This window comes from Mustelus asterias, chromosome 9, assembly GCF_964213995.1.
Source record: "Mustelus asterias chromosome 9, sMusAst1.hap1.1, whole genome shotgun sequence".
Taxonomy (NCBI): Eukaryota; Metazoa; Chordata; class Chondrichthyes; order Carcharhiniformes; family Triakidae; genus Mustelus; species Mustelus asterias.
Genome location: NC_135809.1, coordinates 4,007,764 through 4,030,646, shown reverse-complemented (window position 1 = coordinate 4,030,646; position 22,883 = coordinate 4,007,764). Strand labels below are relative to the sequence as shown.

At 48.0% G+C, this 22,883-nt stretch overlaps 1 protein-coding gene across 3 annotated transcripts in view; it reads left to right on the top strand.

Moving 5' to 3' along the window:
• LOC144498431 (cholinephosphotransferase 1-like) overlaps window positions 1-22,883 on the top strand; it is a 34,669-nt gene that overhangs the window by 7,112 nt on the left and 4,674 nt on the right. For 2 of the 3 annotated variants that reach the window (XR_013498697.1, XR_013498696.1), the window contains exons 2-8: window positions 3,551-3,698; window positions 5,181-5,322; window positions 8,554-8,638; window positions 12,038-12,169; window positions 12,261-12,419; window positions 15,796-15,921; window positions 19,647-19,895. Coding sequence is in view for 1 of the 3 variants with exons in the window: in XM_078219528.1 (XP_078075654.1) it covers window positions 3,551-3,698; window positions 5,181-5,322; window positions 8,554-8,638; window positions 12,038-12,169; window positions 12,261-12,419; window positions 15,796-15,921; window positions 19,647-19,754 (900 nt within the window). In the remaining 2 variants the exon portion in view is untranslated. The remainder of the gene's footprint in view (window positions 1-3,550; window positions 3,699-5,180; window positions 5,323-8,553; window positions 8,639-12,037; window positions 12,170-12,260; window positions 12,420-15,795; window positions 15,922-19,646; window positions 19,896-22,883) is intronic. The other variant, XM_078219528.1, reaches the window with a different exon arrangement.

The following is a 22,883-nucleotide window of genomic DNA, read 5'->3' as shown; positions in this document are numbered from 1 at the left end:
TCTGATGATAATCCTGTCAGATCCGTTTGCTATTGTCTGAATTCATGTCCCATTGTAATTAACTCCATGGTGATATTTGACTCTACTTCAATTTTTAATGCAAAAATTGGATTGCATTGTGAATTGACACAGGGTGTGCAAATTGGGTGGGGTAATGGATACACAGAGAAGCAAAATGATGGCTGTGCAGCATAGGACGGGGTGATGGGTGCGCAGTGTGAGGGGGGGGTGATGGGTGCGCAGTGTGAGGGGGGGGTGATGGGTGTGCTGTGTGAGGGGGGGGTGATGGGTGTGCAGTGTGGGGGGGGGGTGATGGGTGTGCAGTGTGAGGTGGGGGTGATGGGTGTGCTGTGTGAGGGGGGGTGATGGGTGTGCAGTGTGAGGGGGGGTGATGGGTGTGCAGTGTGAGGGGGGGTGATGGGTGTGCAGTGTGAGGGGGGGGACGATGGGTATGCTGTGTGAGGGGGGGTGTGCAGTGTGAGGGGGGGGTGATGGGTGTGCTGTGTGAGGGGGGATGTGCAGTGTGAGGGGGGGGTGATGGGTGTGCAGTGTGAGGGGGGGTGATGGGTGTGCAGTGTGAGGGGGGGGACGATGGGTATGCTGTGTGAGGGGGGGGGTGTGCAGTGTGAGGGGGGGGTGATGGGTGTGCTGTGTGAGGGGGGGTGATGGGTGTGCTGTGTGAGGGGGGGTGATGGGTGTGCAGTGTGAGGGGGGGGACGATGGGTGTGCAGTGTGAGGGGGGGGACGATGGGTGTGCAGTGTGGGGGGGGGGGTGATGGGTGTGCAGTGTGGGGGGGGTGATGGGTGTGCAGTGTGGGGGGGGGGTGCAGTGTGAGGGGGGGGTGTGCAGTGTGAGGGGGGGGTGATGGGTATGCTGTGTGAGGGGGGGGTGTGCAGTGTGAGGGGGGGGGTGATGGGTGTGCTGTGTGAGGGGGGGTGATGGGTGTGCTGTGTGAGGGGGGGACGATGGGTGTGCAGTGTGGGGGGGGGTGTGCAGTGTGGGGGGGGGTGTGCAGTGTGGGGGGGGGGGTGCAGTGTGAGGGGGGGTGTGCAGTGTGAGGGGGGTGATGGGTGTGCAGTGTGAGGGGGGGGCGATTGGTGTGCAGTGTGAGGGGGGGGCGATTGGTGTGCAGTGTGAGGGGGGGGGCGATTGGTGTGCAGTGTGAGGGGGGGTGATGGGTGTGCAGTGTTGGGGGGGTGATGGGTGTGCAGTGTGAGGGGGTGTGGGTGTGCAGTGTGGGGGGTGTGGGTGTGCAGTGTGGGGGGGTGTGAGTGTGCAGTGTGGGGGGGGGTGTGGGTGTGCAGTGTGAGGGGGGGTGATGGGTGTGCAGTGTGAGGGGGGGGTGATGGGTGTGCAGTGTGAGGGGGGGGGTGCTGGGTGTGCAGTGTGAGGGGGGGGTGTGCAGTGTGAGGGGGGGGCGATGGGTGTGCAGTGTGAGGGGGGGTGATGGGTGTGCAGTGTGAGGGGGGGTGATGGGTGTGCAGTGTGAGGGGGGGTGATGGGTGTGCAGTGTGAGGGGGGGTGGGTGTGCAGTGTGGGGGGGTGTGGGTGTGCAGTGTGAGGGGGGGTGATGGGTGTGCAGTGTGAGGGGGGGTGATGGGTGTGCAGTGTGGGGGGGGGTGATGGGTGTGCAGTGTGAGGGGGGGTGATGGGTGTGCAGTGTGAGGGGGGGGTGATGGGTGTGCAGTGTGAGGGGGGGGTGCTGGGTGTGCAGTGTGAGGGGGGGGGTGTGCAGTGTGAGGGGGGGGCGATGGGTGTGCAGTGTGAGGGGGGGTGATGGGTGTGCAGTGTGGGGGGGGTGGGCGTGCAGTGTGAGGGGGGGGTGATGGGTGTGCAGTGTGAGGGGGGGGGTGATGGGTGTGCAGTGTGAGGGGGGGGGTGTGCAGTGTGAGGGGGGGTGATGGGTGTGCAGTGTGAGGGGGGGCGATGGGTGTGCAGTGTGAGGGGGGGTGGGCGTGAAGTGTGAGGGGGGGTGATGGGTGTGCAGTGTGAGGGGGGGTGATGGGTGTGCAGTGTGAGGGGGGGTGATGGGTGTGCAGTGTGAGGGGGGGCGATGGGTGTGCAGTGTGAGGGGGGGTGATGGGTGTGCAGTGTGAGGGGGGGGGTGTGCAGTGTGAGGGGGGGTGATGGGTGTGCAGTGTGAGGGGGGGCGATGGGTGTGCAGTGTGAGGGGGGGTGGGCGTGCAGTGTGAGGGGGGGTGATGGGTGTGCAGTGTGAGGGGGGGTGATGGGTGTGCAGTGTGAGGGGGGGTGATGGGTGTGCAGTGTGAGGGGGGGCGATGGGTGTGCAGTGTGAGGGGGGGCGATGGGTGTGCAGTGTGAGGGGGGGCGATGGGTGTGCAGTGTGAGGGGGGGCGATGGGTGTGCAGTGTGAGGGGGGGTGATGGGTGTGCAGTGTGAGGGGGGGTGATGGGTGTGCAGTGTGAGGGGGGTGATGGGTGTGCAGTGTGAGGGGGGGGTGATGGGTGTGCAGTGTGAGGGGGGGTGATGGGTGTGCAGTGTGAGAGGGGGTGATGGGTGTGCAGTGTGGGGGGGGTGGGCGTGCAGTGTGGGGGGGTGTGGGTGTGCAGTGTGAGGGGGGGGGTGATGGGTGTGCAGTGTGAGGGGGGGTGGGCGTGCAGTGTGGGGGGGTGTGGGTGTGCAGTGTGGGGGGGTGATGGATATGTAGTGTTTCCCGTCTGTCTTTACCGTGTGCAGGAGTTGTTGAGCTCAGTCTGGCTGTGTTTTGCTGCATGCGCGTTTCCTGATAATGTTTTGGAGTTTGAGTTTGTGATCAGGGACAAAGTTCAGCTTCCAGACTTTACCGTGTTGTGTGAGGTTACAGGAGAATTAGAGAGAGAAAGGGAATTCTATGCAGAACACTTTACAACCAGCAAAATAAACCTGTGGACATTGTAATCTGGGAAATGCAGCAGCTAATTTGTGCACAGCAAGATTCCACAAACAGTAAATAAAAATGATCAGTGATGTTGGTGTGGGATAAATATTAGCCGAGGACATCTGGCAGGACTCATCTTCAAATGGTGGCCATGGGATCTTTTACATCCACCTTAGAGAGCACTTGGAGGCTTCAGCTTATATCCCATCTGAAAGACGGCACCTCTGGCAGTGCAGCACTCCCTCAGCACCAGCACTGGGAATGTCAGCCTGGATTTTGTGCTCATGCCTCTGGAGTGGGACTCGAACCCGCAACCTTCTGACTCCGAGGCAAGAGCTTGACCCACTGAGCCACAGCAAACAACCAGCAGGTGTGTCAGGAGATCAGTCTGCCCTTCAAGCCTGTTTCTCCAGTCAGTTGATCAATTAATAAAATGAGGCTAAGAAGAATCAAAGGAAGTGGGTGGAAGGCGGGGTCAGGCTATTGAGTTGGATGATCAACTGTGATAATGGATGATGGAGCAGGCTCGAAGGGCAGAATGGCCTCCTCCTGCTCCTATTTTCTATGTTTCTATCTGTTGAGTGCTGTGCACTGTATTAAGCTGCTTCTGGATGAGTTATTTTGCACTGGACCATTTAATCTTTGACCTGGTGTCCTTTTTTTTTTAACAGGCACCTGCTTATGTGTACATTCTGTGTGGCCTGGGATTATTTATTTACCAATCCTTGGATGCGATTGACGGCAAGCAAGCTCGAAGGACCAACAGCAGCTCCCCGCTTGGGGAGCTGTTTGACCATGGCTGCGATTCCTTTTCCACAGGTATGTGTGGTAGAGGGACCTGGTGGACAGGGCGGGGGGGGGAGCACAAGTCACCAGACGCAGTCACGCAGATTAATAAGGGCATAAGAAAAACTCTGGGGTTCACTTACAGAGGAGTAGAATTGAAAAACAGGGAAGTTACGTTAAATAAAAGCAAAATACTGCGGATGCTGGAATCTGAAACAAAAATATAAAATGCTGGAAAATCTCAGCAGGTCTGACAGCGTCTATGGAGAGAGAATTGAGCCAACATTTCGAGCACAGCTCTGACGAAGGGTCATCTAGATTCGAAACATTGGCTCTATTCTCTCTCCACAGATGCTGTCAGACCTGCTGAGATTTTCCAGCATTTTCTGTTTAAGTTATTTTACAGTTGTGTAAAACATTGGTTATGTCTCTGGTTGCACTGTGCGGAGTTCTAGTCTCTATCATATAAAAAGACTAAGGTGGCACTGGAGAAGATGCAAAAAATATTTACCAGAATGACATTGGAACTGGGAGTTCAGAGCTATTAGGTTAAAGGGGCTGGAACTCCTTTCTCCAGCAAGGTAGAGACTGAGGCTTCTTTAATATTAGAAAAGGGTTTGGGAAGGTCTAGAAAAGATCTTCCCACCAGTCAAAGACCAGAATTAGGGGCTAACATTTATAATAATCATTAATAAATCCAATCAGGAATTCAGGAGAAACTTCTTTACCCAGAGAGTGGTGAGAATGCGGAACTCGGTACTAAAGGGAGTATTTGAGGTGAATAGAATCATTAGACCTTCAGTGCAGAAGGAGACCATTCAGCCCATCGAGTCTGCACCGACCACAATCCCACCCAGGCCCTATCCCCATAACCCCATGCATTTACCCTGCTAATCCCCCTGACACTAAGGGGCAATTTAGCTTGGCCAATCCACCTAACCCGCACATCTTTGGACTGTGGTTGGAAACTGGAGCACCCAGTGGAAACCCACGCAGACACAGGGAGCATGTGCAAACTCCACACAGACAGTGACCCAAGTCGGGAAACGAACCAGCGTTGTGAGGCAGCAGTGTTAACCACTGTGCCACCGTGCTGCCCTAGTATAGTATAGATGCATTGAAGGGGCAGCTGCATAAACACATGAGAGAGGGAGAAAGGAATAGAAGGAAATGCTGATAGGGTAAGATGATGAGGGCTGTAAGGAGGGCCATGTGGAGCATAAACACAGGCACTGTCTGGTTGGCTGAATGGCCTTTGTCTTTCTGTAAATACTTTGTTATCTCATTCCAACAACAGCAGTAGCTGTATTTGTTGAAGTGTCGGCCAGAACCTCTTAACACTGGTTGCCAGGAATGGGTCGCGAGGTCCAAATTAGGTCAGAGTTTATTTCTGATCACCTTAAAAGCCAACGTTCTCTGGGAACGTTAATATCCTTTCTCGGAACGGAAATTGGAGAGCCATTGGTCAGCACTCTCTCTTGTGTTTTAACTCTGTTGCTTCTTTTTATTTTGTAGTTATGGTTGGCTTGGGCAGCTGCCTTTCCGTTCACCTGGGATCAGATCCAGACCTGATGTTTTTCTGCTGTTTCATTGGCGTCTTTATGTTCTATTGTGCTCACTGGCAAACATACGTTTCAGGATCCCTACGATTTGGCAAGTAAGTCTTCACGGTTTGTTCACCACCATCCCGCCAATCCCATCTTATTCCCTATGCAGAATATGTCTAGCTGGAAAACATTTCTTGTGCACGGAAATTAGGGAAGACGGCGTCCAGGAATGTAAATACATGGGGGAGTTACCACTGACCAGAAGCTGAACTAGACTAGTCATATGAATATTGTGGCTACCAGAGCAGGTCAGAGGCTAGGAATCCTGTGGAGAGTAACTCACCTCCTGACTCCCCAAAGCCTGTTCACCATCAACAAAGCACAAGTGTTTAAAAGAGATTCTGGATTCCACGAAATATTTGCTGCAGAGAACTTCACATTGTAACCATTCTCTGTGTAAAGCGATTTTTCTGAATTGCCCGTGCAATTATTTACTCTCCCCGTTAATTGGCTCTCAGTCAGGGAAGGATTGAATCTGCTGTTTATTGTTAGGATAACGAGGGTTAATGCTGGAATCTGCCCCTAGTCTTTGCAGTTTGAGGATTCAGAGAACGGTCATGTACAGGAAAACAACTTTGTGCCTAACCACACACATTGCCCCAGCCAGGGGAGTTACTTGCAGAGCTCCTGCTAGCCTGAGGAATGTTTGCACTCACGCTAGGTCCATAATAGACGAGAATCCCTTCAGTGCGGAATGAGGCCATTTGGCCCATCGAGCCTGCACTGACAATAATCCCACCAAGGCTCTATTCCCGTAACCCCACATATATAACTTACCAATCCCCCTGACATCCCCCAAACACTAAGGAGCAATTTAGCATGGCCAATCAATCTAATCTGCACAGTTTTGGACAGTGGGAGGAAACCGGAGCACCTGGAGGAGACCCACACAGACACGGGGGAGAATGTGGAAACTCCACACAGACAGTGACCCAAGCTGGGAATTGAACCTGTGTCCCTGGCGTTGTGAGGCAGCAGTGCTAACCACTGTACCATTGTGCTGTCCCAAAAAAAGAATGCTAATAAGATTCAGGCAGTATTGAGAGATTATCAAACAGATTATGGGCCAATTTTGACTGTTTTCCCTCAAATTTACATCTATTTTAGAAATAGCCGTTTTGGGTAAAGAACTTGAGTGTTGCTGAAAATAGACATTTTGTTGAAGATTTTTGTCTTGCCCACTCATCAGTTCCAAGAAAACTAATGTTAGGGGAAATAACATTATTCTGTATAAGAGAATGCTGATTGGTTGGCAAACAGACTCTGATTGGTAGAGGCATTGCCATGGAGAATGCACCAGTTAATGGTGACTTACAGTCAACTGTCAAGCATTGACTCTGGTTGGTCAAGGCATTGCACTGACAGATGAACCAGCAAATGGCTATCACTTACTTTGTTTAGCTGAAACAGACTCAATGCGTGTCCCTGTTTCTGTCTGCAAAAAACAGGGTCTCATATATATGAATATACATAGCTTCCAGTACATGTAAATATGCCACACTGCGAGCTCAACTAACTATCTTAAATTAGTTGTCAGTCTAATTTATAGTACACTGAGGTGCAAAGGACCGAGGAAGCTGTATGGGGCGGAGGATGATTTTTTAAATTCTTTCATGGATGTGGACGTCACTGGCAAGGCCAGCGTTTGTTGCCCATCTCTAATTGTCCGAAAGAAGTGCTGGTGAGCTGCCTTCTTGAATATGACTGAAAGGCTTGTTTCAGAGGAAAGTTAAGAGTCAAACCACATTGATGTGGATCTGGAGCCACATGTAGGTCAGGCCAGCTAAGGACAACAGCTGGTTTCATTCCCTAAAGGGGACATTAGTGAACCAGATGGGTTTTTACAACAGCCGGGTAGTTTCATGGTCTCAATCACAGAGACGAGCTTTTTATTCAAGATTTTATTGATTGAATTTAAGTTGTGATGGGATCTGAATTCAGGTCTCTGGATCACCCAGGTTTCTGGAATACTATCCAGTAACATAACCAATATGCTACTGCATTACCCAAAAGCCTTTACTGTTGCAAAGCTTTCATGGCACAGTTTTTACTGCAATAGTTTTGATACGTTCCATTGCGGAATTGAAAAATAGGATAAATATTAGGAAGGGAAAAGTCTGTAAGGCTGTGAGGAAAGAGCAGTGTAGCTTTTACAGAGAGCTGGAATGGGTTTAAAGAGTACAATAGCCTTTTGTGTTGTCATCAATCTCCAATGTTAACCCATTTAAAATAAATTGTATTAAAGCCTGCTTATAAATAACACAAATCTAGAATTTCACAGCAGCTTGTCAGGCATTTCAAATTGATCTGTGCGAATGGAATTTCTATTCTACTTTACATACATGAAGTGCGTACCTGAGTGTATGACCAACTTCCTATGTAAACTGTAGCAATATGGAACACGCGTGTAACTAAAGTAACCGTTTGATGTTTCCGCAGCAGTTTTGTGTGTAATATCTAAGCTGATTCTACAAGTGCAGGTTAATTGATTGGGAGCCTCACATTCAACTCCACACGTGCACATACGCGCACATACATGCACGTGCAACGCGCACCCGCATACGTGCACGCACACAGCACGTACACATGCACGCGCACACAGCACGTACACATGCACGCGCACACAGCACGTACACATGCACGCGCACACAGCACGTACACATGCACGCGCACACAGCACGTACACATGCACGCGCACACAGCACGTACACATGCACGCGCACACAGCACGTACACATGCACGCGCACACAGCACGTACACATGCACGCGCACACAGCACGTACACGCGCACACAGCACGTACACATGCACGCGCACACAGCACGTACACATGCACGCGCACACAGCACGTACACATGCACGCGCACACAGCACGTACGCACATACACCCCAAATTGTGAAGTAAGAGACGATGGAATCACCTGAATGAGAGTTGTGGATGGCATGCCGGATATTCCCTGATTGAGGAACGTCAGGCAGCCTGGGCTCCCCCCACACCCCCCAACATTTGGTGATGGGGACTTGGGAACAGGAGGAGGCCATTTAGCCCCACAAGCCTGTTCTGCCTGTTCCAATATTCAGTGAAATCATGGCTGTTCTGTGACCCTAATGCCAGGTCACTGCCTCTTCTTCAAATCCCTTACAACCTTTGGTTAACAGAAATCTAGTAGTCGCACATTTAGAATTGTCATTCTAGAATCAGCGTTAAGTGTTTGATTGAGTGTCTGATCCACTGTAAACTCACAGCGGTTTTAACCACTGATCTCTCTATATCCGATTAGAATTGATGTAACTGAAGTTCAAATCTGCATAATGCTCATCTTTTTCTTGTCTGCCATTGGAGGAGCTACTCTTTGGGATTACCAGGTGAGCTATATTTTAACTTAGTGATGACTGCCTGCATTTGTTGCAGAGTTTCAATGAGACTTCTGGCTGTGTATGTGTACAGCTGTATTTATTGGTGTTGTGGAATTCACATCCTTGAATTTATCCTGAAGTGCAGTGAGTGCTGTAACGTAGAGACACGGGGCAACCAATTTGTGCACAGAAAGATCCCACAAAGGGCCATTTTACACTGCATCAGTGCAAGGCTAGCTTCAAGTCCAGCTCTCCACCTCTCTGTCACGGTACACGTTCCATAGCCCTTCCAGCATCTGAACTGTCCCAATTTATCCGCATTGGATTGAGAGGGCAGAGATAGGTTGGGTTGGAGAAGCTGTGAATCGCCCTTCCATCTGTTCCAGACAGGGTGGAGGTGGGGGGGTGTCTTGGGGCAAATTTTCACAACCTGTGTCTCTTCCCCCCCCCCCCTCCCCCCCACAGCTCATTCCTGATTGGTTGTGCACAATCATTGAGATTGTAATATTATTGCAGGCCTGTAGGCATCACTGAAGGGGGAGTTTAAATCTGAGCGATGCAGGGCTCGATGCGAGGTGTTGATGCAGACTCGATGGGCTGAAGGGCCTCTTCTGCGCTGTATGATTCTATGAGTGCTCTGTCGGAATACTGTAATAGCAAGATCTGCCCACACCTGCTGTTTTTGTTCTCCCGTTGGCCCTGCCCCGCTCCCATCCATTCCATTCTCCCAATTTGCCATTATACTTTCTTGGCATGTATGGGTCACCTGAGGTGCTGCAGAGCAACAGAGCAGATCCACTTCGGGTAGTTCAGCTTCGTTCCTACGTGAATCCAATCACTCTCATCTGGATTAAACTGCAGAAGTATATCAGCTTCTCCACCCCTCCCCCCATCCTCCCCACCGGCTCAATCAGTGTCAGTCGATACTTGTCTGCACTGGGGCAGGAGTCCAAAACTCTCTTTCCCGTTCATTGTCCAGGTCACTTTGGTTGCCATGTGATGTGGGAAGAGTCATTATTTTTCTGTGTATGAAGGGACCTTCTAATCATTTCTGTACAGTTAGGCTGAAATTATTGTCTTGTCCAGGGTAATTATTTTGTGATCAACAAACCACTTTAGGCTGGGTGGGTTATTAATATTCTCCATCAGAATTGTGTGTTTAAAATCTTTCACAAGTGTTAATGAGATTTGATGAGATTGTGTATCTTGGCTTTGTCAACGTTATACTGGATATTAAATCAATGCCTTGTTGTCAAACACCTCCCGCCCTCCTGGCATATTGATCAAATAGACAATCAATGGGTGGCGGGAAATCAAACGGTACCTGTCATTTACCCATTGCCTGGGTCAATACGAGGTATATTATTCATCTTCAGATGTGTTTGTGCTGAAAACGAGAGGTCTTGGCCAACATTCTTCCCTCCAGCAACACCCTTTGTTGCGTTGTTGTTTCTGGGATCTTGCTGCACCGTTATATTTCCGCCAGGTTTTTTTGAAATCTATCCCTTTAACCGGGTTTCAGCCCTAGTATCTCTTTATTTGACTCAGTGTTAAATTTTGCTTGGTAGCACAACTGTGAAGCACATTGGAACATGTTTAAGGTTGTTGCTGTGTACAGTCGGCCACTCTTCAAAGTAATTCATGAAGTGTTTGGGAGACTTTGAGGGATGTTAACCGGCTCCCTATAAATACAAATTCCTCCCAAACCACATTTCTTGTTTCTCTTCCTCTATTAAGGCAGAATGGGAGTTCACAGGCTCAGGGCAGTTGGGCCAAATGGCCAGTTTCTCCTCTATTAAAGGGTTAGCTAGTTGTGTAGATTTTGAATTCTACTCTGTCTCAATTACAGGATTATGAGTGATCCATAAGAACCATTTCTCTTGTATCGGGAAAGAGTACAGATTATCTGAGACAGGGAAAGAAGTTGTTGGTCTGTGTATATTATTTTTAAACATCTTTCCCCGTGGGTGTGTAACAAGGGTGTTGGTCACAGCAAAGACCTCATTACTGTTCAGTCATTGTCTAACCAGCTGTTCCTGTGCTGATGATGCTGGAATTCTTGTTTTCTCACTTCCTCTGCTCAGTTAGAGTAGACAGTGTTCACTGTTGGGGTTCATGTGTAGAATGTGCAGCACAGAAATGGGCCAGGACTAAGTAGAAATGGTCGAGAGCTTCAGGATTTTAGGTGTTCAGATCACCAACAACCTGTCCTGGTCCTCCATGTTGACGCTATAGTTAAGAAAGCCCACCAACGCCTCTACTTTCTCAGAAGACTAAGGAAATTTGGCATGTCGGCTACGACTCTCACCAACTTTTACAGATGCACCATAGAAAGCATTCTTTCTGGTTGTATCACAGCTTGGTATGGCTCCTGCTCTGCCCAAGACCACAAGGAACTACAAAACGTTGTGAATGTAGCCCAATACATCACGCAAACCCGCCTCAACATCCATTGACTCTGTCTACACTTCCCTGTCGACATTTCCAGCAAAGCAGCCAGCATAATTAAGCCAGCACCCCGGACATTCTCTCTTCCACCTTCTTCCGTTGGAAGAAAGATACAAAAGTCTGAGGTCACGAACACAAGAACAGCTTCTTCCCTGCTGCTGTCAGACTTTTGAATGGACCTACCTTGCATTAAGTTGATCTTTCTCTACACCCTAGCTATGACTGTAACACTACATTCTGCACTCTCCTTTCCTTCTCTATGAACGGTATGCTCTGTCTGTATAGCGCGCAAGAGACAATACTTTCACTGTGTGCTAATACATGTGACAATAAATCAAATCAAATCTTTTGGTCCAACTCGCCTGTCCTGTGTTGATTGCTGTACACAGGCCTCCTCCTAATCTGCCTTATTGAGGATGAATCTTATTTGTAATCTGTCTGTCTTCTGTCCCCCCCCCCCCCAGCAGTGACTGGAAGCCACTTTAATTTGGAAAGTAAGGCTGGTAACTTGCTTTTCCTTAATCTTAACTGAAGCGAAGCTTTATTATCAGTTTAAAAATGAGATTTCAGCCCAGCAGATATTGGCTGCATTGCGTTACAAGCTATTAGTTTACAAATGTCTAAGGGTCCTTTGCAATGAATTTCACTGATGTGTGCTTTCCAATGTGATATTGACGCAAACTTTGTGTTGCTTATTTTTTGTTGTTGTTGTGTTCTGCTGCCTCTGGAAATTCCCATTAAAACTTTACACGGAATGGATAAAGAAAGGTAATAAAACTCTTCCTAAACTCATATTGTAATGATGCTGAGTGAGAGAGCTTCAGAATGTAAAGACATTTGGAGTTTTTTGTGTTTGCCTGAGTTATTAATTCCACACTGGCTGTGTTGTATAGCGCGTTCAAAACACATTTCACAGTTGACGTCACAAACAGCTTCTGTTTATTCTTTCTCCCAATCCAGATTCCAGTACTAGGACTGAGAATGAAGATTCTGCCTGTGTTTGGAATAATAGCAGGAGCCATCTATTCCTGCACCAATTATTTCCGGGTCATCTTTTCTGGTGGGACGGGCAAAAACGGTTCTACAATAGCGGTAAGTAGATCGAATCAATGATAACATATTTTCTGCACATACCAGCCTCTAGCTGTTGATGTTGAGTGTTGAATTCTTCTTTATTTTCTAGGGTACCAGTGTTCTGTCACCCTCTTTGCACATTGGCCTGGTCATTATAATGGCTGTAATGATCTACAAAAAGTCCACCACACGCCTGTTTGAAGATCACCCTTGCCTTTATGTTTTAATGTTTGGATGTGTAGCTTCAAAAGTCACAAACAAGTTAGTGGTATGTGAATTTCAAACAAAGCAAAAGTGTTTCTATTTGCTGCCTGCTTTCTTTTAACTTTGAACAGCTATTGGAAATTCAACTCCACACTGGAACCAGCCATATGAATACTGTGGTCACAAGAGCTGGACAGAGTCTGGGAATTCTGTGGCGAGTAACTCACCTTCTGACTCCCCAAAGCCTGTCCACCATCCAGGACAAAACACCCCATTCGCAAACATTCATTCCCTCCGCCACAGTGACTGCAGTGTGTACCATCTACAAAATGCACTGTAAGGCCCCTTAGGCAGCACCTTCCTAACTCCCAACCTCGACCATCCGACTATAACATTGTCCCTTCAGTGTCACTGGGTCAAAATCCTGGAATTATTTCCCTAACAGCACTGTGGGTGTACCTGCACCACGTGGACTGCAGCGATTCAAAAAAGCAGCTCATCACCACCTTCTCGACGGCAATGAGGGATGGGCAATGAGTGCTGGCCCAGCCAGCGACACCCATATCCTGTAAATGAATAAAAAAGGAAAATAAAACCTCACCATCTAATGAGACAACCTCACTCAAAGGCTGTTGCAACCATTAATTTTTGAAACACTAACTCTCCCAAATGTGCAGAGCAGAATTGACACTGTTCCGATTGTGTTCTCATCCAGCTTTTTGGCAAAAGAACCAGGGAGGAGATGAGATTTCTTTTCAGCACAGTGAGTTGTTGTGATCTGGAATGTGCTGCCCGAAAGGGCGGTGGAAACTAATTAGATAGAAACTTTCTAAAGGGCAATTGGATAAAAACTGGAAGAAGAAAAATGAGCAATGGGGAAGGAGTGGGGACGGTGGGAGGGGTCTTTCAAAGAGCTAGTAGAATGTGTTGAATGGTCTCCTCCTGTGCTGTCCAATTCTACACTGACACTACTTGGTGATGGTGTTCTCAGCTTACTAGAGGCACGGGGAGCAGCTGCTTAGCCATGTTTAATGGGCGCTGCCTCATGGGGGATTACTTGAGTCATACATCTGCTGCGTTGCAGCGGGTTTGTTTTTTCATTGTTTGTGCGTATCACAGGTTCTAATTAACACCCCGGTGTCAGCTGCTGCAAACTCCATCCAGTAAGACAACATCTGCCTGGTTCAATTGGAGCGCAACAAACTCCCCAGAGAAAGGGAGCTGCTTCTGAGGATCATTTGGTGCCAATGAACAAAGAAAGCAGCTCGCTATCTGTTGGGAACATGGGAGCAGGAAGACACCATTCAGCCACTCAGCCAGTCAATGAGATTGTGACTGCTCTGAACCAGAACTCCATATCCCTTAATAACCTTTGGCTAACAAAAACCTACCAATCTCAATTTAAAATTCACAAATGATTTAAGCATCAAGTTGCGTTTGGATATGAGCATTCCAAATTTCTGCCCGAGTCCTCCTGTGAAGGACAGCTCCCTAATTTTACATCCATAAGCTCTGGCTTGGATTTTTAGACTGTGCTCCCTCATCCTGAACTTTCCAAGGCAGAAGGAATAGTTTTTTAAATAGCTGAGGGATCGGAGAGATAGTAACACTCCTCAATTGCTTTTTTCACAAACAATATGGAAAGGGTTTCTGTTACCTGAAGCAGGAGATTAAAAGGGAGTCTCCAGGGTAAAATAATTAAACATGGATTCGGACGGAGTGGGGGCCTGATGGGTTTATCTCACTCTTAGTAAATACTTGAATGGATGAGAGAGGAAAAATAGCATAGCGATTGACAAAGAGCTGGGAGGAGTGGAAACAATTGAGTTGGCACATCTCAATCAAAGAACAAAGAAAATTACAGCACAGGAACAGGCTTCCAAGCCTGCACCGACCATGCTGCCCGACTGAACTAAAACCCCCTACCCTTCTGGGGACCATATCCCTCCATTCCCATCCTATTCATGTATTTGTCAAGACGCCCCTTAAAAGTCACTATCATATCTGCTTCCACTACCTCCCCCGGCAGCGAGTTCCAGGCACCCACAACTCTCGGTGTAAAAAAATCTGCCTCGTACATCTCCTTTAAACCTTGCCCCTCGCACCTTAAACCTGTGCCCCCTAGTAATTGACTCTTCCACCCTGGGAAAAAGCTGCTGACTATCCACTCTGTCCATGCCTCTCATAATCTTGTAGACTTCTATCAGGTCTCCCCCTCAACCTCCGTCGCTCCAGTGAGAACAAACCAAGTTTCTCCAACCTCTCCTCATAGCTAATGCCTTCCATACCAGGCAACATCCTGGTAAATCTTTTCTGTACCCTCTCCAAAGCCTCCACATCCTTCTAGTAGTGTGGCGACCAGAATTGAACGCTATATTCCAAGTGTGGCCTAACTAAGGTTCTATAAATCTGCAATATGACTTGCCAATTTTTAAACTCAATGCCCCGGCCGATGAAGGCAAGTATGCCTTCTTGACTACCTTCTCCACCTGCGTTGCCACTTTCAGTGACCTGTGTACCTGTACACCCAGATCCCTTTGCCTATCAATACTCTTAAGGGTTCTGCCATTTATTGTATATTTCCTATTTGTATTGGACCTTCCAAATTGCATTATCTCACATTTGTCCGGCATCTGGCATCTCTCCACCCAAGTCTCCAACTGATCTATATCCTGCTGTATCCTCTGATGGTCCTCATCGCTTTCCGCAAATCCACCAACCTTTGTGTCGTCCGCAAACTTATTAATCAAACCAGTTACATTTTCCTCCAAATCATTTACAAACAGCAAAGGTCCCAGCACTGATCCCTGAGGAACACCACTTGCTACCAAATAAACCTGTTGGACTTTAACCTGGTGTTGTTAAACTTCTTACTGTGAACACCACTTGTCACAGCCCTCCATTCAGAAACACATCCTTCCACTGCTACCTTCTGTCTTCTTTGACTGAGCCAGTTTTGCATCCACCTTGCCAGCTCACCTCTGATCCCATGCGACTTCACCTTCTGCACCAGTCTGCCATGAGGGACCTTGTCAAAGGCCTTACTGAAGTCCATGTAGACAACATCCACTGCCCTACCCTCATCAATCATCTTCGTCACTTCCTCGAAAAACTTGATCCAGTTCGTGAGACACGACCTCCCCTTCACAAAACCATGTTGCCTCTCACTAATACGTCCACTTATTTCCAAGTGGGAATAAATCCTGTCTCGAAGAATCCTCTCCAATAATTCCCCTACCACTGATGTAAGGCTCACCGGCCTGTAATTACCTGTATTATTCTTGCTACCCTTCTTAAAGAAAGGAACAACATTGGCTATTCTCCAAAGTCGAATAGTCTCCTTTCCAGCATCATGCAAGTTTATCAAACACTGTTCTGTCGCTCCGTGTATATCGTTATCTCTGTTATCACTATTAGAGAAAGACGCTTTGTTTTTGTAGGTGGCACACATGACCAAAAGTAAGATGAAACTACAAGACACAGCATTCATTGGGCCTGGGCTGCTGTTCCTGAACCAATACTTTAATAGTTTTATTAACGAGTACTTTGTACTATGGGCAGCAATGGTAAGTGCATTACATTGATTTCCTTAAAGGATGCAGATTTAGTCAAAAAGCAATAAAATAGCAAAATACTGTGCATGCTGGAATCTGAAACAGAAACAGAGAAAGCTGGAAAATCTCAGCATCAACCCGGAGAGAAAACAGAGTTCACGTTCTGAGTCCACGTGACCCTTCTTCAGAACTAAAGAGAGCGAAAACTGATTATTTGGAAGAGGGAGTGGAACAGTGGTTAGCACTGCTGCTTCACAGCTCCAGGGTCCCGGGTTCGATTCCCGGCTCGGGTCACTGTCTGTGTGGAGTTTGCACATTCTCCTCGTGTCTGCGTGGGTTTCCTCCGGGTGCTCCGGTTTCCTCCCACAGTCCAAAGACGTGCGGGTTAGGTTGATTGGCCAGGTTAAAAATTGTCCCTTAGAGTCCTGGGATGCGTAGGTTAGAGGGATTAGCGGGTAAAATATGTGGGGGGAGGGCCTGGGTGGGATTGTGGTCGGTGCAGACCCGATGGGCCGAATGGCCTCCTTCTGCACTGTAGGGTTTCTATGTTTCTATGTTTCTAAGATGTTGTTCATTGTGTGTTTCAACACCAGCTACTTCAAACCTTGCTGTGAAATGCCATGTCTGTTCCATCTCCCGTTACCCATCGGAATTGGAAATAATTGGGGCTCAGAATTGATGAATATTGAAACTCAGACCAACTTGTCCACTTTTAGAACCTTGTATCAGTACAGAATGTGGAGATGCCGGCGTTGGACTGGGGTAAGCACAGTAAGAAGTCTCACAACACCAGGTTAAAGTCCAACTGATTTATTTGGTATCACAAGCTTTCGGAGTGCCGCTCCTTCATCAGGACGAAGGAGCAGCGCTCTGAAAGCTCGTGATTCCAAATGAACCTGTCAGACTTTAACCTGGTGTTGTGAGACTTCTTACTGTATCAGTACAGCCCAGGTTCCGAAACAGAGTGGTACCGCTCTGGACCATCCCCAGATGTGCTGGTTTTCCAACTCTCTCTAAGTTGGCTCTCTATCTCGCTTTCACTATTTGACATTCTGTAACAGTTCACTTCAGATTTTGGACTATTTTAGGATGGCAAGAAGGCCATTCAGCCCCTTGAGCCTGTTCTACAATTCATTTATATTTTGCTGGATTTCTATCTGGACTCCATTTTCCTGTCCTGATTCCCTTACACTTCATTTATCAATCTCAGTTTTCAAATGTTCAGAAATAGGAGCAGGATTTAGGCCATTTGGCCCCTCGAGCAATCTGAGCTCTCAGTCTCCACAGTTTTTTTGGGGGGGGAGTGTCCCAGATTTCCACTCTCCTTTGTGTGAGGAAATGCTTCCCAATCTCTCCCTGGATGGCCTAACTCTAGTTTCCAGGTTGAGTTCCCTTGTTCTGAATTCTCAGCTCCGAGAGAATTGGTTTCTTCTTATCTACCCAATTCTTTATTCATCTTAATCACCTCCAATTTTCCACACTCGAGCATCGTCTCTACAAACCATTTTCATAATTTTAGGCAAGGGCTCTTTCCTACAACCAAATTATTTGATTTTTTTAAAAATCATTGATTTCCACCTATCGTGCGGCCAAATAAAGAAAATTAATAAGTTTTTGTGGTTCTCTAATGAATGCCTTTAAAACCAACGGTGCGATTCAATGGGTCTATTAGATTCGGGAGCAAATCTCATCGTTGCCACGAAAGTTTTTTAAAAAAATGTCTCAACTAGGCTTACACCAACACTGCAATGAAGTTACTGTGAAAATCCCCCAGTCGCCACACTCCAGTGCCTGTTCGGGTACACTGAGGGAGAATTCAGCACGTCTTTCAGACTGTGGGAGGAAACCGGAGCACCCGGAGGAAACCCATGCAGACACTGGGAGAACGTGCAAACTCCGCACAGACAGTGACCCAAGCCGGGAATCGAACCCAGGTCCCTGGCGCTGTGAGGCAGCAGTGCTAACCACTGTGCCACCGTGCTGCCTGATATTGCGAGAGGCCAGATTTTCAAACATGATCTTCCCAGTCCATCCCTAATCACACGATGAGATTCATTCCGAGGAAGGGATGGATCTGATTAACATGAATTTGAATCCGTTAGCATCTACTTAGCGGGCTTTATGCTGCATCTTCAGCCCTCATCACATCTTCCCACCCATCAGCCTAGACTTCACAACGCTGCGATTTAGTCCTGCTTTTTAAAAATGGGATTCAGGTGCAGAATCAGACCTCTGAGAGGGTGGATGGCAGTGAGTGCGATTATCTCCATTGAGCACTGGGGAATCCAAAAGGCCGCGGGGCACCTCCAAGGTAGGGGAGAGAAGAGGGGTTCTGGGTGGGGATGCCCTGTCGGAGAGCCGGTGCAGACCCGATGGGCCGAATGGGCTCCTCCTGCGCAGTAAGGATTCTATGATTCTAAGGTCGCCCACACTGGTGAGTGGTGGAGGTGATAACCGTGACACTTACTCAGTGTCCTCCTCTGACATCTCCCGGGTGGTGTGGAGGGTGGGCGGTGGGAACTGCTGGTGGATTGGCTAAGCTGATCGAGTGATGTTCCTGCAAGAGAAGGGAGATGGTAGCCGTGCGTGGCCTGGATACACAGAATTTACTTGCGATTGATGATCTGGTTGAAGATGCGGAGGGTCCTCGCTTTTCTCTCGCAGGCCCCCCTCGCTCTCAGCACAGGCTTGCTCCTGCTCCTCCCCTGCGAGGTCCCGGGCTCGCTCCTCGTACGGAGTCGAGATCCTCAGCCCAGGAATCCCACCGCCCGTCTGCTCTCACTCGTGGCGGTTGCAGGAACACAAATGGGGACAATATCAGCTGGCTGCCGGGTGGGTCAGATGTTGATGACACCTGGCGTGTGTGGTCACTGCCTGTAAGCAGAGAGGGACTGTGAGGGGAGGAGTCCAGGGGGTGGGAGGAAGCTTGTGGGAGGTCGGGATTGGAGCACTGTGAGGTGGCAGCTTGTGGGGTCAAGGTGATATTGTGAGGAGTGATGGCAAAGTGGAGTGCAGAGAGAAGACTGGGGAGCACCTACCCTGGCAGAATGAAATAGGTAATTCATCATGGAATCCCTGCAGTGCAGAAAGCGTCCATTCGGCCCATCGAGCCTGCACCGACAATCCCACCCAGGCCCTATCCCCGTAACCCCATGTATTTACCCTGCTAGTCTCCCTGACACTAAGGGGCAATTTACCATGGCCATTCAACCTAACCTGCACATCAAAAACTGTATCACGGTGGCACAGTGGTTAGCACTGCTGCCTCACAGCGCCAGGGACCCGGGTTCAATTCCCAGCTTGGGTCACTGTCTGTGCGGAGTTTGCACGTTTTCCCCGTGTCTGCATGGGTTTCCTCCGGGTGCTCCGGTTTCCTCCCAAAGATGTGCTGGTTAGGTGCATTGGCCATACCAAATTCTTCCTCAATGTACCCGAACAGGCACTGGAGTGTGGCGGCTAGGGGATTTTCACAGTAACTTCATTGCAGTGTTAATATAAGACTACTTGTGACTAACGAATAAACTTGACTTTGCTTTGTGGGAAGAAACCGGAGCGCCGGAGGAAACCCACACAGACACGTGACGAAGGGTCATCTAGACTCGAAACGTTGGCTCTATTCTCTCTCCACAGATGCTGGGGGACCTGTTGAGATTTTCCAGCATTTTCTGTTTTTGCTAATGTCAGTCGTTTTTGGGTGATGGGATGAGAGACCTGAGCCCCGTTTTGCTTCTTTTCAGATATTCTCCCTGTGTGATTTGCTGGTTTACTGCACTGCTGTCTGCATTCAGATCGCATCACACCTGCAGATTGAGGTCTTCCGGATTCCATATCAAGCACCTGACCAGGTTCACAACCACCATGACTGACAATTTGCCCTAAAGGAGGAGGAAGAGATGGAGAGGGAGCACACAAGTCAAACTGGGCTGTTAGTCAGAAATTCTGCTGAATCACTAAGCCAACCCGACCTTATCAATCTAGCGGGACCTGTAATTATCACTAAAATTATCTAATTATGATTTCATAAAGATTGAGTAGAATCTGTGTTCATTTGTCACACGGTGTTATTGTCAAATCTGCATGCACAAGATTCTAGCTCCAAACCTTCTTAAAAAGATCAAAATCATTTCAACCTCCACCATTCATCTTCATTGGTCCAGCAGCCAGGATCCAGATGTCTTAAACCATCATGCAAGAATGTTCTGGAATACACCCAGGTGCTGGTAGTCTCAGTGACTGTCCCATGCAGCACAGAGTCACAGACGGGGATGTGCAGAGTGAGTGAACATTGAATCCCCATGTGTTGTTGGAGAGGCTGGGGGAGGAGAGGGGAGATGGTTCAGAATGTTCCTTAGTTGCCTTGCAGTTACCATTGCAAGAGGGGACAATGGAAGTGGGGGAACCAACATTCCATTTATCCTGCCGGTAACTTACTGTCAAACAGGGTAGGTTCCTTCCTTATGACTGCACAGGGCAACAGCAGTGGGACAACATCGCCTGTGGCTAGAAAAGGGGGGGCATTGTATTCATGCACATAAGCAGCCGAGTGCTGGTGGCAGTGAGTTGTGTTTGGTGAATTTCCTCCTCCTGATGGGCAAATTCCTGTGTTTGAATCAGTGTAAGCTACCATTGTGTAGCTCTCGATCAATATTAATGTTGTTTGTTCCGAAAGGCAGCTTTAGAGAAATGGGCAAACTTTGATGAAGTGAGTAAAAATTGTACCCGAGTACTCCAGCTTCTCGATGTCGAAAGAAATAACTTTTTAAACACTATTTTGTAATACAATTTTAACCTCAAGTCTTGTACCGTGCAATATGTTTAAACTGACAAGGCAAATACCACATGATGCTTGCCGATTAGAGCTTCAACTTCAACCGCCTGATATTTCCATTGCTACTTGTTCAAGTTAACACGGGGTGTGGGGGAGGTGGGTCCCTGGAGAACAGAGAAAGGTTTGAAGGCACATTTCATAGCCAGAGTTTTCAAGAATTTAAGCAGGTAAATTCCACTGTAGTTGTAACAGTCGGTGGTGTTTGATGCCTTGAGACAGACAGAAAGTTTCCGCTGTATAATCATGCTTTTCATGATCACTGGGTCAGAATCCTGAAACTCCTCCCCCGCCCTCTCCCTAACTGCACTGTGGGTGTACCTACACCACGTGGACTGCAACGGTTCAATGCCATCTTCTCAAGGGCCATTGGGGATGGGCAATGAATGCTGACCTCAATTGCGATGCCAGAAAGCTTGAATGTGTCTTTTTTAAGCAATGGAAACTATCTGTTCACTAATCGGGTAAGCTGCCAAATTTTCTTACTGTTAGTGTTAGCTGTAATAATTTAGGTTGCTGGTATGTACTGTTGTCTAGCACTAAGACAGGCTAAGTAGTTGATTAATGAGTGCACACAATGAAAATAAAAGCATCATCATACTAGACTACACTGTTCCTTGCTAAAACTTTATAACTGTAAAATTGGATGTTGAAAGTGAATTTCCTCAGGTTATCTATATATATATATATCTATATATTATATATATCTGCAATTTCTTTTTTGCTTTGAGTGGGAAAGTAACTAATTTTGCTCCAAGCAAACACTTTTGTCTCTTGTAATGTCTTTCTACTTTTTTCAATTAAACCTAAAATCAAATCTACAGAAACGCTTTGTCTTGTTGACTTCCTGTCGTCCATAAATAATGGAATGGTTTTTGAAAGGCTCAGTGTTTGAACAGCAATAGTGCCTTCAATACAGTGGCATGTTTGTACATGGAATGAATCACATAGGAACAGGAGGAGGCCATTCAGCCCCTCGAGCCTATTCCATCATTCAGTGAGATCATGATTGATCTGTATCTTAATTCTAGTTAAGCCCCTCCCCTCTTGGTTCCCTATCCCATAATGCCCTCCTTTGCCCAACAAAAATATATCTGTCTCAGTTTTGAAAATTTCAATCCAGCCTCGGTCTCGATACTTTTCTTAAGGAAGTGAGTCTCAGATTTCCACTCCTCTGTTTGAGGAGGTGGTCTGTTCTCAGCCCAGCTCCAGTTTTAAGCTTACTTCCCCACCAGAGAGATTTGATCATGGTTCACCACAATCGGATCGCCCCCTCAGTCTTTTATACTCCAAAGTATACAAGCTTAGACTGTGCAACCTTCCCTAACAATTGGGGTGGCACAGTGGTTAACACTGCTGCCTCTCAGCGCCAGGGACCCGGGTTCAGTTCCCGGTTTGGGTCACTGTCTGTGTGGAGTTTGCACGTTCTCCCCGTGTCTGCGTGGGTTTCCTCCGGGTGCTCTGGTTTCCTCCCAAAGTCCAAAGATGTGCAGGTTTGATGGATTGGCCAAACTAAATTGTCCCTTAGTGTCAGGGGGACTAGGTAGGGTAAATGCATGGGGTTATGGGGATAGGGCCTGGGCGGGATTGTGGTTGATGCAGACTCGATGGGCCGAATGGCCTCATTCTGCACTGTATGATTCCATGAACTCTCAGCCCTGGCATTGGCCAACAGGATGTTTACATGCTAGCTGGGTCGATTGTACTGAGCCTATTATTAACAGGGGAGGTAGTGACATCGGGTTCCCACTGTGGACGGGAATGGGCAAACTGCCCACGGCACTGTGGTACAGGGAGCCGTTCAGGTGGAGGAAGAAAAAAGAAATGTAGTGGTAATTGGGGATAGTGTAATTAGGGGCATTGACACTGTTCTTTGTGACCAGGATCGAGATTCCCGAAGGTTGTGTTGCCTGCCTGGTGCTCGGGTCCAGGATATCTCATCTGGGCTGCAGAGGAACTTGGAGTGGGAGGGTAACAATCCAGTTGTAGTGGTCCACGTAGGTGCCAACGATATAGGCAGAACAGGAACAGAGGTTCTGCAGAGGGAGTATGAAAAGTTCGGAGCCAAATTAAAAAGCAGAACCAACAAGGTGGTAATCTCTGGATTACTACCTGAGCCACAAGCGAATTGGCGCAGGGTCAATAAGAT